Below are 14,440 nucleotides of genomic sequence, written 5' to 3'. Positions count from 1 at the left end.
TAGGAGATCTTCTGCAAATTAAGCTAGACTTCAAAAGGCCATGCCTTCAGGGTAAAAGCAACCAGATCTAAAATCATCCTTCCTCTCTGTAGTTCCAAAATGTTGCCTGATAAGCAGAGCAGGAAAAGGAATGTAAAAGGAGAAAAATATCTGAGATTGAATTTGTCACAGATTGGCTTTATAGCAGATCTGTATCTTGACAATCAAGGAACCTCAGACTGTAATATTGATTTGAAGTGTTGCTATGGTCTGAGTTTTTGTGTTCCCCCCAAATTCGTATGGTGAAAACTTAATGCCCAAAGTAATGGTATTAGGAGTTGGGGCCTTCAGGGGGTGATTAGGTCATGAGGGTGGAGCTCTCATGGGATTAGGATTAGTGGGATTAGTACCCTTTTAAAGGTGACCCAAGAGAGCTAACTCACTCCGTCCACTGTGTAAAGGACACATAGTGAAGATGGCATTCTGTAACCCAGATGAGAGCCTTCACCAGAGTCAGACCATGCTGGCACTCTGATCTTGAATATGTATTCTCCAGAACCGTGAGAAATAAATGTTTGTTGTTTATAAGCTACTTAAGTTTCTGTTATTTTGTTTTAACCACCTGCATGGATTAAGAAATGTATACTAGTTTCCTACTGTTGCTGTAACAAATTAACCCAGATTTAGTGGCTTAAGATAACACCAATTTATTCTTATAGTTCTGAGGGTCAGAAGTCTGAAGTGTGAGCCTCAGTGGGCTAAAATCAAGTTGTTGACAGTACTGTATTCCTTTATGAAAGCTTCATGACAGGGTACATTTCTTGCATTTTCCAACTTTTAGAGGTTGCCAGCATTCTATGGCATGTGGCTCCTTTCTGTCTTCAAAGCCAGCAATGACCAGTTGAGTCTTTCTAATGACACCATCTCATTCTGACTCTTCTGCCCCTTTTCCCATTTTAAACATTTTTGTGATTATAGTGGGCCAACCAGTATGATCTTACTTTAAGGTCAACTGATTAGCAACCTTAATTCCATTTGTAACCTTAATGCCTTCTTACCATGTAACATAATTTATTCATGATTAGCGGGAATTGGAACATGAGCATTTCTGTGAGGCCATTCATTCTACCCACCACAAGATGGTTTCCAACTGATAGTGCCTTTAGGTGCCTTCTGGAAGCAGACAGGAAGCATCTCCGGAGGAGGCTACATCCATCCTAGGCCTTGGAATTTTTAATCTTTTGAGGGCAGAAGCCAGTAAGTACTGAATTAAGTGCACAAAGAAATAGGCAAGCTGAGCAAGAACCATGAGACAGCAGAAACGACTCCTACACTAGAAGATATTGGAATGATCAGATACTGATTTTTAAAATGGTTGTGCTGAGGGCGCCTGGGTGGCTCATCATTAAGTGTCTGCCTTCTGATCAGGTCATGATCCCAGGGTCCTGGGATCCAGCCCCACATTGAACTCCCTGCTCAGTGAGGAGGAGCCTGCTTCTCCCACTGCATCTCCCACTGCATCTCCCCCTGCTCATGCTTTCTGTCTCAAATAAAATCCTTAAAAAAATAAATGGTTGTGCTTACCATATTTTTAAAAAGGACAGACTTCAATATCTACAAGGAATGAGGAGGGAAAAAATGATGTTAAATATTTGAAAAATAAGATAGTAAAACATGTACAAATAAAATTATTAAACTAACAAGCCAGCAGATAAACTTCCATCTCTAACCATGAAGAAGTAAGAAGGTTTGGATTTATCTTCAAGTGTAGACAGCTAGGAAACTGGAGTCTATATTTAAAAGAAATTTGTTTCAGCATTGGAAAATAGGACTGTAGTCCCTGAGAAAAATGAAATTAATGATATAGGCCTTATGATTACTCCACCATTTTGCTTGGAGGTCATTTCCAGACTATAGCACAGGCAGGATGAGCCAAAAAGAGCCCAGGGGTCTCACTTACTTGAGAAGACAGAAATCAGCATTCAGAGTATTTTAAGTGGCTAAAATTTGTGGAGGCAGAAAAGAGGCAGCTACACAGAAAAAGAGCTCAAGAAACCAGCACATGTTACCCTTGAATCTTTGAAAAAAAAGTTAATGCATATGTAGGATGAACATCCCATAAGGGCTGATAAATAACACTTTTAGGAAAGAATACCAGTGAGCTGTAATCTGAACAATGGCTAGAACTCCCACGGGTCTGAGAGTCATTCAGGTTCCCACCAGCCAGAGTAAGAGCAGTCATGGAATACAAGAGTTATTCAGTGGAGATCCATGAAAGCTAAACATAGTGGTGGGAAGACTTTAGTGCTTTTGTTCTAAAAACCTTTTTTAAAAAGCCTCAAAATGATCTTCAAGTGTTTTTAACTTTTTGAATAAAGTATAACTCTTAAAAAAAATCCAGCACTCATAATGTCTGACATCCACATAAAATTACTAAATGTGCAAAAAAAGCAGGAAAATGTATTTCATTATCAAGAGAAATATCAGTTAGTGGATTAGAAATAATACATAATGAAATTAGCAGATAAGGATGTTAAAAATGCTATTTAAATTTGCTCAGTGTAGTCAAGGACCAAGGGATAACATAAACATAATGAAGAGGTAAATGGAGAATGTAAAAAGGAAACAAATCATTCAACAAATGGTGCTGTATCAAATAGATGTCAATATAGAACAAAAGAACATTAACCCTATCACCTCATTCACAAATCAAAATGGACTGTAGGCTTAAATGTAAAACTCAATCTCTAAAACTTTTAAGAGAAAAACGTTTGCAGCCCTATAGCAGCACTAAAAATCTAAAGGGAGGTAGCTGATAAACCAATAATGGTGGCAATAAAATAGAATACTAAAAATTCTTGTTTAACTTTATCTCCCATAAGAATATTATGGGAAATGAGAATGGGAAGAAGGAACATATAATAGATATGACAGAAAACAGGTAACAAGATGGTAGATATAAATCCAGTTATCCCAATAATTACATTAAATGTTAATGGTCTAAACACTTTAATTAAAAAGTAGAGACTTAGAGTCTGGATAAAAATGGAAGATATAACTGTGTGTTGTCCAGAAGAAACTCAGTGTAAGCATAAAGACATAGATTAAAAGAGGTTAGAAAGATATAGGACAAAAAATGCTACTCATAAGAATGTTGGTGTGGCTGATACAACATCAGATTCCTATTCAAGGAATAGGGCTTTAGAACACGGCAAAGGGGAACATTTTTTAATGATGACATCAATTCACAAAGGAGACCTAATAAAAAATATATGCATCTAATAACATAGCTTCAAAATACATGAAGAAAAAACTGACTGAACTTAAAAAAGAAAGATCTATAGAAATGTAGAACACATTAAAAAATTATAGAATACTTAACACTATCAATTAACTAGGCCTGACATTTATGGTACAGTCTACTCAATAAATGCAGATACATTATTTTCAAGTGTACGTGGAATGTTCACCAGCATACATCATATGTTACTTGTAAATAAAATCCCAGTAAATTTAAAATGATTATAATCTTACAGAATATATTTTATGATCACAGGGATTCAGTCAGATTTAGTAACAGATTTCTGGAAAGTGACCATTTGGAAATTTAACAATGTATTTATGGCCTATGTGTAAGCGAAGACATCATAAGGGAAATTGCAAACATTTTGAACTGAATGAAAATGGAAAGACAGCACAATTTATGACATGGAGCTAATGTAGTGAATATAGAGAAACTTACAGTTTAATGTTTTTATTAGAAAGGGGCAATGAGCAAAATCAGTGCTATAAGCTTCCACCTGGAAAGCTTAGAGAAAAATAAGTGTAAATGAAAAAAAAAAGTAATTAGAAGGAGGAATATAATAAAGGTAGGACAGAAATCAAAATCACAGAAATGGATGGACAATTAAGAAAATCATTGAAACCATAAGTGGTATCTTGATAAGATCAATAAAATTGCTAATTGCTAACATTTTAGCTGGACTGATTGATGAAAAAGGAGAGGAGATACTTAAACCAGTATTGGGAATGAAAGGGGGATATCACTACAGATTCTACAGACATTAAAGGCAAATATGAAAAATTTTTGAACAGCTTTATGCAAATAGTATAATTTAAAAGATATGAATGGCCAAAAGTGACTTAGTTAAGAATTAGATAACCTGAATGTTTTATATTGATTTAAAAACCCAATTCATAATTTAAAACCTTGCCATCAAGAAGACTCCAGGCCTGGTTTATAGTTAATAAATAAATAGTAAAATATGCAAACTCAGAAAATAGAGAATAGCTCACTTCTCGCTTTGCTTTTTGAGGCCACCATTACTGTTACCATAAAAAAACAAAATAGAGACATTTCAATAGAAAGGATGCTAACAGTCATTAATCATCAAAGAATTGAAAATTACAACAACTTTGAGATACCCATTCATTAGAGTGCTAAAGCTAAAAAAAAAAAAAGATTGACAGCGTCATGCGTTGATAAGGCTCTGGTGCAACTGGACTTCTTGTATATTACTAGTGGAAATGTAAAAAATCTAAAAAAACAATGTAAAAGACTACAGCCATTTTGCAAAACAACTCTTTCATTTCTTAAAATTTTAACGACAAACCAAAACAACTCTACCACTAAACCCAGTGATTACACTCTTACATACTTATTAGGGAGAAGTGATAGCGTATTTATAAAATAAAACTTATACATGCATGTACATATCAGCTTTATTTATAATAGCCACACATCCTAAACAACCCATATGTCCATCAACATGAGAATTGATAAACAATTTGTCATGTGTCCATATAAGGGAATACATCTCCACAATTAAAATGAAAATACTAACCGATACGTGTAACAACATGAATGAATCTCAGACTGTTTGCTGGTAAAAGAAGCGAGATACAAAAGAGTATATGTTTTGTGATTCCATTTAGACGCAGCTCTAGAAAAGACAAATCCTTTGACAGCTAAATAAATTTGATTGGCAGTAAGCCTGTTTAGAAAGACTTTATTTCCAGGTGGCATCCCTGGCATTTTCTACCAAATATTCAAGCAAGACATTCTATATTTTTCATTTTTCCCAGGTGTTAAAGAAAAAGAACATTATCATTCATTTTATGAGGGTAGCACAACATTAATATAAGAACCTGATAAGCACAAAAGAAATTTATAGACCAGTTTCATTGGTGACCATAGATGCAGTAATTTAAAAGAAACTGTCAGGACAGGAAACCACCAAAAATACCTCATGATAATGTTGGCTTTTCCTAAAGACAGGAAAAGTTTGGTTTAACATATATACTAGATAAAGGAAAAAATGATGCGATTATTGGAATAGGGATCCCTGGGTGGCGCAGCGGTTTAGCGCCTGCCTTTGGCCCAGGGTGCGATCCTGGAGACCCGGGATTGAATCCCACGTTGGGCTCCCGGTGTATGGAGCCTGCTTCTCCCTCTGCCTGTGTCTCTGCCTCTCTCTCTCTCTCTCTGTGACTATCATAAATAAATAAAAATTTTTAAAAAAAGATTTAATTATTGGAATAGATGCAAAATAAATTTGATAAAATTCGTCATTTGTTGATAGTAATAAAAACTCCTTTGCAAGCTAGATGTTGAAGGAACTTCTGTAAGGTGATAAGTGGTGTTTATATTAAGACTTATTCATTTATTTGAGAGCATGCATACATACTTGTGTGCATGTGCAAGTAGGGGAGGGGCAGAGAGAGAGAATCTCCAGCAGACTCACCACTGATCATGGAGCCCAACATGGGGCTGGATCCCATGACCATGATGAGATTATTGCCTGAACTGAAATCAAGAGTCTAGCTTAACCAACTGAGCCATCCAGACAACCCAAGTGCTGTTTATTTTAAAAAGAATATAGCAAACATTGTATTTAATGATGAAATTTTGAATGCCTTCCCATTTAGTTTGGGCGTATATAGTTAAAGCTTAAAAATAAAACTGCCAGTTATTTTACCAGCAAAAGATAGATTTTATTCAGGAGTAGTAGAAAACTGCCATCCTGGACAAGCAGGCTATGGAAAACCATAGGCAAGTCCCCTAAGCAAGTTTCTTTATAAAAGGAGGGAAGTTGGGTGGGCTCTTGTAAACAAAAAGTCCATTGGTTATGCTATATGTTGGCAAATCGAACTTCAATAAAAACAAATGGGAAAAAAAGTCCATTGGAACAAACTAGAAGTTCAAAATGTAGTGGTCTTTCATTGGCAGAGTGACAGCCTCTCATTGGCTGAACTGCTGCCCCTTAGGAGGAAAGCCTTTTTTCTCCTTCTGGGATAGTCAGGTAGTAGTATCCTCATGCAAGGTCCCTCCCTGTCTTCCTTTGGGTCTACAACTGACGGCTCTTGGTAGGATGTGAGAGCTCCCCCTGCCGGCCTCCCGACTCCAAAAAAGAGATTTCCTTTTATTTTCACAAAGTCAAGGATATCTGCTGTCCTCACTAATTTTCAGCATAATATGGAGATCCTAGCCAAGGCAGTAAGGCAAGAACAGAAAACAAAAAGAAAGCAGTAAGGATTGGAAAGGGAAAAACAGAACCACCGTATCTATAGATGATATATTTGTGTATGTAAAGAATATCAAGATGAATTATTAGAGAATTTAGCAATGTTGCTAGATACAGAGTCAATATACAAATTAGTTATGTTTCTGTTCACCTACAAGAAACAATTAAAGATACCATTTACAGTAGCACCAATACTATATACTATGAATAAATCTTAACAGGATATATGTTAAGATCTTGATCATATCTAGGGAGGAGCTGAGAAGCCCAATAGAACAAACATGTAGGTCCTTGTTTGCTGCCTCTTTTCACACTTAAATCTAGGAAATGTGCAGCATTTAAATTCAGTAGGCTTATATAGGGAGGGGCTATATGTTTTGTCCAATATAAGACAGAATAACATCTTAAAATAGTTGTTTACAGTATTTTTGGAGCACATTGATAAATAGAATATCTTAGTAATAGAGATTTGGGACTCTTTCAGTCTGTCTTTACCTAATATGAGTCTTATGTAAAAAAAATATAGCGTCCTTGAAAGCTCTCTCTGATGATGGTTCATTCACTTTTCTGCCTGAAATTTCCACTCTAGGAACTAGTACTGATTCACTTCACAAAGATTTTTATTAAATACATATTTACCAAGTACCATGATAATAAGTACCTTATTTTGTCAAAGCTAAGACATCATTAATTTTAAGTTGCATCATTTCATGTTCTGCTAACTGAAAAAATATTGCCACTCTTTGGCTATAACACACCATTGATTTTATTTTTTTTACTTTATATACATATTTTTTAAGATTTTATTTATTTATTCCTGAGAGACACAGAAAGAGAGAGGGGCAGAGACCCAGGCAGAGGAGAAGCAGGCTCCATGCAGGGAGCCCGATGCGGGACTCGATCCCGGGACCCTGGGGTCACACCCTGGGCCGAAGGTGGTGATAAGCTGCTGAGCCACCCAGGGATCCCCACCATTGATTTTAATGTGCATCTTGATTTCAAAGATGTTAGAATGTTTTTTTAAAGCATTTTATGATTTATTAAACATTTCGATAGAAGTATTTCTACTGTTTTACAATTTAGGAACACCACTAAAAAACAAACTACTTTACTTTTAATTTTTCATACCTGTTGTGATACCTTTTTTTCTTCCCTCATTTAAGCATTCTTAAATTAGTTCCTTTTTTTTGGTTTCTTAGTTATTTTGCCATCCTGGTCATTTTTCTTGGAATGCCTTTTACTTTATCTGTAAGCTGCTTAAAACTGAATAAGATACAGGCTTCAAAAAGAAGACAGTAAAATATTCAAATCTGTATATCCAGAAGGTAAAACACTTTTGCAAATTCATGATTCTTGTTAACTTGACAAGATTTTCAGTATTTTTTTCCTTAACACAAAGTAGTCCATAGCCATGAACACATTGTGTTTTAATTTTTATAACTACGTAGGTTTAAATTTGTACGTCATACTGGTCACAGCAAGATTTTCTCCCCATTGATACTCATTTACTCATAATTAGAGTTAAAGATGCTACTTTCTTTTAACGTTTTTTGATACAAATGTAAACTGGAATGTAATACGTGTCTTTTTTCATTCTTCTCCTCTACAAAGTTATTACCCAAAAAATCAGTCTATAACATTTCAACCTCGGAATATTCTAAATAACAAAGCTATTTACTTGTTTAGTAGTGAATATTTATGTTTGAATATTTTAAATTCTTCACAATCACATAATTTCTGATAGTCATTGTGTGATTGTTTACTCTTTTGTGTATTGCCTAGTTCAGCTTAAATGACCTAAAAGAAAAATGACCCCTCATAGTTAAATTTATAACTCTCTAATTCATTTGGATATATGGTTTTAATTTGATTATTATGAAATTAAACTTTTCCAGTAGGTTATATACTTTTCTCTCTTTTACAACACAGGTTTTGAGAGTATTTTAGAAGGGCTTTATGGACCACGGCTACGAAGAGACCTCAGTTTATTTGAAGGTAATGCTTTTTAAATTGTATTTTAAAATTCTGACTTTCCATCCCATTTAATAAATGAAAGGCGGTGGTTCTGTGCTAACTTTATATTAAACATGAATTTGTGGTCTTGTTTAATTAGTGACTTTTTAACTAAATAAAGTGATCCAAATATTGTTTTTGTTATTACATAATGTTATCATAACCTTTTAAAATACTTAATACATTGATCAAAAAGGAATGTGAAACTTCTTTTTGACTTAATGGTGAAATTTAATTTTTGTTATATATTACGTACCCTCATTTATTCTTAAAGAAGTTTTAAAAGGGTTCAATTAAGTAAATATTTCCTGTTGTTCATGAGACAGGCAGCCTGGAAACCTCAGATTGTCACTCTGAGAAATCCTACCATGTGTGTTCAGAGTCTTCTATTTATATATAATACTATTTGTTATTTATTAGCCACTTCTTTCAAATGCTATAGCATAAATCCTAGTGGAAGATTTTGATTTGTCATATAATTTCTATGATATCATAGTTTAGTTGTTTTATTGCTTGCTTGGAAATACACAATAGTAGGAGAACATTTTTGTAGACTTCTAAAATTTTGTACTCCAGTTTATTTACAGAGTAAGTAATGGTAGTATAAATTTTTACTTTGATTTTGATTGAATTATTTCTGAATCTTCTATCTGGTCAGTTTTATGTCCTAACTCTAGTACCTTCTATTCGACTGTGTACCTTCCATTCTACCAAGACCCCAGGTCTCTAAAGGTCCTTATTTTTCTGTATAAATACATCTTTGAGTTGAGGGAAAGATGATGGGAGTTGAGGCAGTGATGGTGGAGTAGACAAAAGTTTTCTGGCCATTCTTTATTAATATTGAGCAGGATAATTGAGTTATACATCAGATCTGAAAGTATTTATGCAAGATCATTTGTCCCAACCACCTCTCTTCACTGAGATGAATTGATATCCATGTAGAACATGACTTTAAGAATGGAGACTCCAAAATGTGCTTGTTCTAGGGTTTTATCATTCGTATAGCTAAGATCATTTTTTTATTTCTCTTAACTTTATTCATTTCTCATCTTATCATAATTCAGCACTGGATTAAGTATTTTTACCTGATACATTTTTAGCAATACTGATCAATTGTAGTTCCACCTATTTTTCTGAGCTTAAAAATGAACAGAGGAAAAATATTTTAAAAAAACAAGAATTTAATCTAAGCCTGACATTTCTTCAGACTTCCTTTCTTAACCTGCTGCCCTCATTCATGTCAGAAGTAGCATTATATTTGCCTTCTGACAACCCAAATTATAGCTTGTGACTCAGCCTGTTGTTCCCCCACTTTTGTTTATTTATATAGTTGCATATATATGTATATACCTATGTTCCTTCAAAAATTGTTTATTATACAAACAGCAGAATGTTCTAAGGAAATAAATGCTTTGTATTTTGTTTGTAGACTAGCATTTCTTTAGTATACAAGTTGTACATGTTTATTTTAGGAAATTCAAAAATAGAGATAAACCAGAAAGAAAAAATTATCCCTATTCACACGATCCATAAGTAATTTTCAAACAATTTTATATGATGTAAGGTATATGTGTGTATTCTTTTATTATAGTAGTATATAGTATATGCACCCTATGTACAATTTCTTTGTCTGCCTTGTTCACTGGTATATCATTTGGGTTTATAAAGTCTAGATCATCTTTCTTAATGGCTGCACAGTATTTCGTTGTAGATCTATCTATTTATAATTAATTTACTTAATTTAACAACCTATTGCCATATATGTCATTCCATTTGTTTAAGTTCAGATAGGTCTTGTACTTTATGTCCTTTTGAAAAAGCGCCTTTTTTTGTTTGTTTGTTTTTGGTGGAGAGAGCTAACAAAATTGGCTAAGCTTTGAAACTTGCATATAGACACATATCCGTTCCCTTTTTTCACCCCGAATATTCTTTCTCCAGATTTCTCAGGTAAATTGTTTCTCCAGGTTTCTTAGGTAAATTCTTCCTCCTTTTAGTTCCTTTTTTGAATTTAAGAAAAGCTTCTAATTAAATTGTAGACTTAAGTATGATGATATTAATTATAGCAATAAATCTGTAGCTATGCAAGGATGAAGACAGCTCTACATTTTGAAGGAAAATTAAATCAGTGCTATCAAAGTGTAGAACCTCTTGAAAAGGCATGTAGAAACTACCCATTATCTCCAGCTTCTCTCTTATCCTCTTATAAATAAGTGTGCTTTCTTTGTTGTTGTCATTGTTAAAAATGGTTTAATGTTTAGATGCTTGGGACTCTAAGTATAGGGGTTTCTCACTATACAAGTCTGTATGCAAGAATCAAATAGATTACTGTATATTTTTTGATAAATCATTGGAAGTCTGAACTCTTGTTAACTGACTTTCCAAAACTCAGAAACTAGTATATTGCATAGCAAAGGATCCCCGTATATTACTCTAAATTATTTTTGTTATAAAATTAAATGCATAGTATTTTAATTTTATGATACTTAATTTTGCATAGTATTTTAATTTTATAATACATTAATTTAAATAGACTATATTGCATACCTATTACTGTTTCTGTGGAAATTAATATTCTAAATTTCGTACTGCTACCTTAAAAAATCAAGTGTGGCACAGAGCATGTTTTTAAGACTTTTATATCATATACATTAGTGTCTTGAGAGGTATTTTAATTCCTGAATTTGATTCAGAACCACCTCCAGGTTGAATAGTTTGAAGGAAGCTTTTGAGTGGTGCTAATTTTTATTTTGTTGGAAACTAAACAGAGCCCTAGTTTTTTATCTTCTTTGATATGTTTCATGACTTTCTCTCCTTTTGGGGAAAATATAACTATTGTTTTTGGGAGGGGGGAGGTCTCCAAAGAAGGTTTGAATGTCATAAACTTCAAACTTTTATGTATGCCCAGAAAAGTTCCTCATACTCTTTGCCTCTCTTCCTCTGTCTTTCCAAAATTTATTTTTCCTCCTGCTACAGAACTTTTAAGCAAATATTCCCTCTTTTTTTTCCTGCTTTAGCCAGTCCTTTTTCATATCTTATTTGTGACTGGTTTCTTTCACCTGTAGGATCATCTGATACAGAGGTCTGCAAGCTATAGCATGTGGGCCAGATCCAGCTTGTTTACTGTTTCTGAATGGCCTGTGAGCTAAAAATAATTTTTACATTTTTAAATAGTTGAAAAAAATCAAAAGAAGATTAATATTTTGTGACATATGAAAATTATGTGAAGTTCAAATTTAATTGTCCAGTTAAGAAGGTTTTATTGAAAACAGCCCCTCTCATTTGTTGAGACATTGTCAATGGCTGCTTTCATACTGCAGCAGTAGAGTTGAGTGGTGTAGCAGATAGTATGGCCAGCAAAACCTAAAATACCTACTATTTGGCTGTTAATAGAAAGATTTGCTGACCCCTGAGTGTACCACTGACTGAAATTTAGTATCTTTTTAACTTAGTATCTTTTTTCAACTGTAAACACTATGGATGGAGACAACAAAACTACTTTTTACATAAGATTTATTAGGTAAAACATTATAAACAATTTTTTATGAGTATGGTTGACACACGATGTTCCATTGGTTTCAGGTGTGCAGCATAGTGATTCAACTTCAGTACGTATTATGCTGTGCTCACCGCAAGTGTAGCTGTCATCTGTCACCATACAATGCTACTACAATGTCATTAACTATATGCCCTATGCTGTGCGTTTTTTATTCCTGCGACTTACTCATTCCATAACTGGAAGCCTGTTATCTTCCATTTCTCTTTGTCCATTTTGCCCATCCTCTCACCCATTTCCCCTTCCCTCTGGCAACCATCGGTTTATTCTGTGTATTTATAGGTCCAAGTCAGCTTTTAGTTTACTCATTTGATTTTTTTTTAGATTCCACATAAATGAAATCATTTGATATTTGTCTTTCTCAGTTTGACTTATTTCACTACATTAAACTATACTGTCCATCTATACTGTCACAAATGTCACAGGCTCTCTCTTTTTTTTTTTAGGCTTTGTGATATTCCATTGTGTGTGCATGTGTGTATATCATCTTGCATCTTCTTCATTCATCTATTGATGAATACTGAGGCACTTCCTGTATCTTGGTTATTGTAAATAATGCTGCAACAAACATAGAGGTGCATGTATCTTTTTGAATTAGTGTTTTTGTTTTCTTTGGTTAAATGCCCAGTAGTGGATTTGTTGGATCATATGATATTTCTATTTTTAATTTTTTGAGGAACCTCCATACTACTTTTCACACTGGTGTACCAATTTGTCTTCCCACTAACAGCAAGCATACAAGGGTTTCTTTTTCTCTACATGCTCTCCAACTCTTTTTTTTTCCAAGTCTTTATTTGGATTCTAGTTAGTTAACATAGAGTGTAATATTAGTTTCAGGTATAGAATTTAGTGATTTATCACTTACATACAATAACCAGTGCTCATCACTCTCTCCTTAATACCCATCACTTACTTGCCTTTTTGATGTTAGCCATGCTGATAGATATAAAGTGATATCTAATTGTGGTTTTCATTTGCATTTCCCTGATGATGAGTGATATTGAGCATCTTTTCATGTGCCTGTTGGCCATCTGTATTTCTTCTTTGGAAAAATATCTATTTCGGTCCTCTGCTCATTTTTTAGTTGGTTTTTGTGTGTGTGTGTGTGTGTGTGTGTGGGTTTTTTGTTTTGTTTTTTGTATTGCATTGAATAAGTTCTTTATATATTTTGATTGTTAACCTCCTATCAGATAGATTATTTACAAATATCTTTTCCCATTCAGTAGGTTGCGTTTTTGCTTTGTTGAAGGTTTCCTTTGCTCTGCAGAAGCTTTTTATTTTGATGTAGTCCCAGTCGTTTATTTTTGCTTTTGTTTCCTTTGCCCTAGGGGACATATCTAGAAAAATACTGCTACCACTAATACCAGGGAAATTGCTGCCTATATTCTCTTTTAGGATTTTTATCATTTAAGGTCTTACATTGAGGTCTATAACCCATTTTAAGTTTATTCGTTTGTATGATGTGAGAAAGTGGTCCAGTTTCATCCTTTATGTGTAGCTGCCCAGTTTTCCCAGCATTTATTGAAGAGACTGTCTTTTCCCTATTGTGTATTCTTGGCTCTTTTGTTAGATGAAATATTTTGAATGCTTATTTTGTGTCAGGAACTATAATGAGCAGTGAGGAAGGAAAACTGAGTAAGTAGGATCTCTTCTAGAAATTCATGGCCTAGTATTGTCAGGAGTTTTCCAATATCGATTGATTATTTATCTTGAAACCAGAGAATCTAATACTGCTCTATTTTATAGTTTTATAAATTATATTAGCTCTTATCAGTGTGCACACAAAAACTTATCTGAGCGTATTCATCATGCTATTTAGAATACCAAGATTAGAGAAACAGGCTAAATATCCAATAATAGGATAGTGATTAAATAAGTTCTGAAACATCGGTTTGATGGAACATGCTTATTTATTAAAAATGATTTAGAGGTATTTGAGCATAGAAAATATTTGTGACAATTAAGCATGTGTGTAATATCCTAATTTTTAAAATAAAAAGCATTTTTAAGAACAGATTAAATTTACAGAAAAAAATAGAAAATACAAAGATTTCCCATAGACCCTCTCACCCCCAAGGTTTCTTTTTCATTAGTGTTGTACATTTGTTAAAATTGTTGAGCCAATATTGATATATTTTATTAATTAAAGCCCCCATAGTTTACATTAACTAAGTCTTTGTGTGTTGTACAGTAGTGCATTTTGGCAAATTCACAGTCATGTGTCTACATTACAGTATCCTACACAATAATTCACTGCCCAAAAAATCACCTGTATTCCACCTTTAAAGTTCTTCCCTCGTCTCCAACCCATGTCAAACACTACTCTTTTTTGCTATCTTTTTTCTTCTTCATAATGCCATATATTTGAAAG

The 14,440-nt window shown here is 33.8% G+C and overlaps 1 protein-coding gene across 8 annotated transcripts in view; it reads left to right on the top strand.

Annotated features, from left to right (window-relative positions):
* Nucleotides 1-14,440, top strand: part of LCORL (ligand dependent nuclear receptor corepressor like) — a 154,184-nt gene that overhangs the window by 34,036 nt on the left and 105,708 nt on the right. For 7 of the 8 annotated variants that reach the window (XM_055326201.1, XM_055326202.1, XM_055326195.1 and 4 more), the window contains exon 2: nucleotides 8,433-8,498. The exons of the other annotated variant lie outside the window; for it this stretch is intronic. In XM_055326201.1, the coding sequence (XP_055182176.1) occupies nucleotides 8,433-8,498 (66 nt within the window). The remainder of the gene's footprint in view (nucleotides 1-8,432; nucleotides 8,499-14,440) is intronic. 8 annotated transcript variants of the gene reach the window in all.

Source organism: Nyctereutes procyonoides, unplaced genomic scaffold (genome assembly GCF_905146905.1).
Source record: "Nyctereutes procyonoides isolate TBG_1078 unplaced genomic scaffold, NYPRO_anot_genome, whole genome shotgun sequence".
Taxonomy (NCBI): domain Eukaryota; kingdom Metazoa; phylum Chordata; class Mammalia; order Carnivora; family Canidae; genus Nyctereutes; species Nyctereutes procyonoides.
This window is presented reverse-complemented; position numbering and strand designations above follow the sequence as displayed.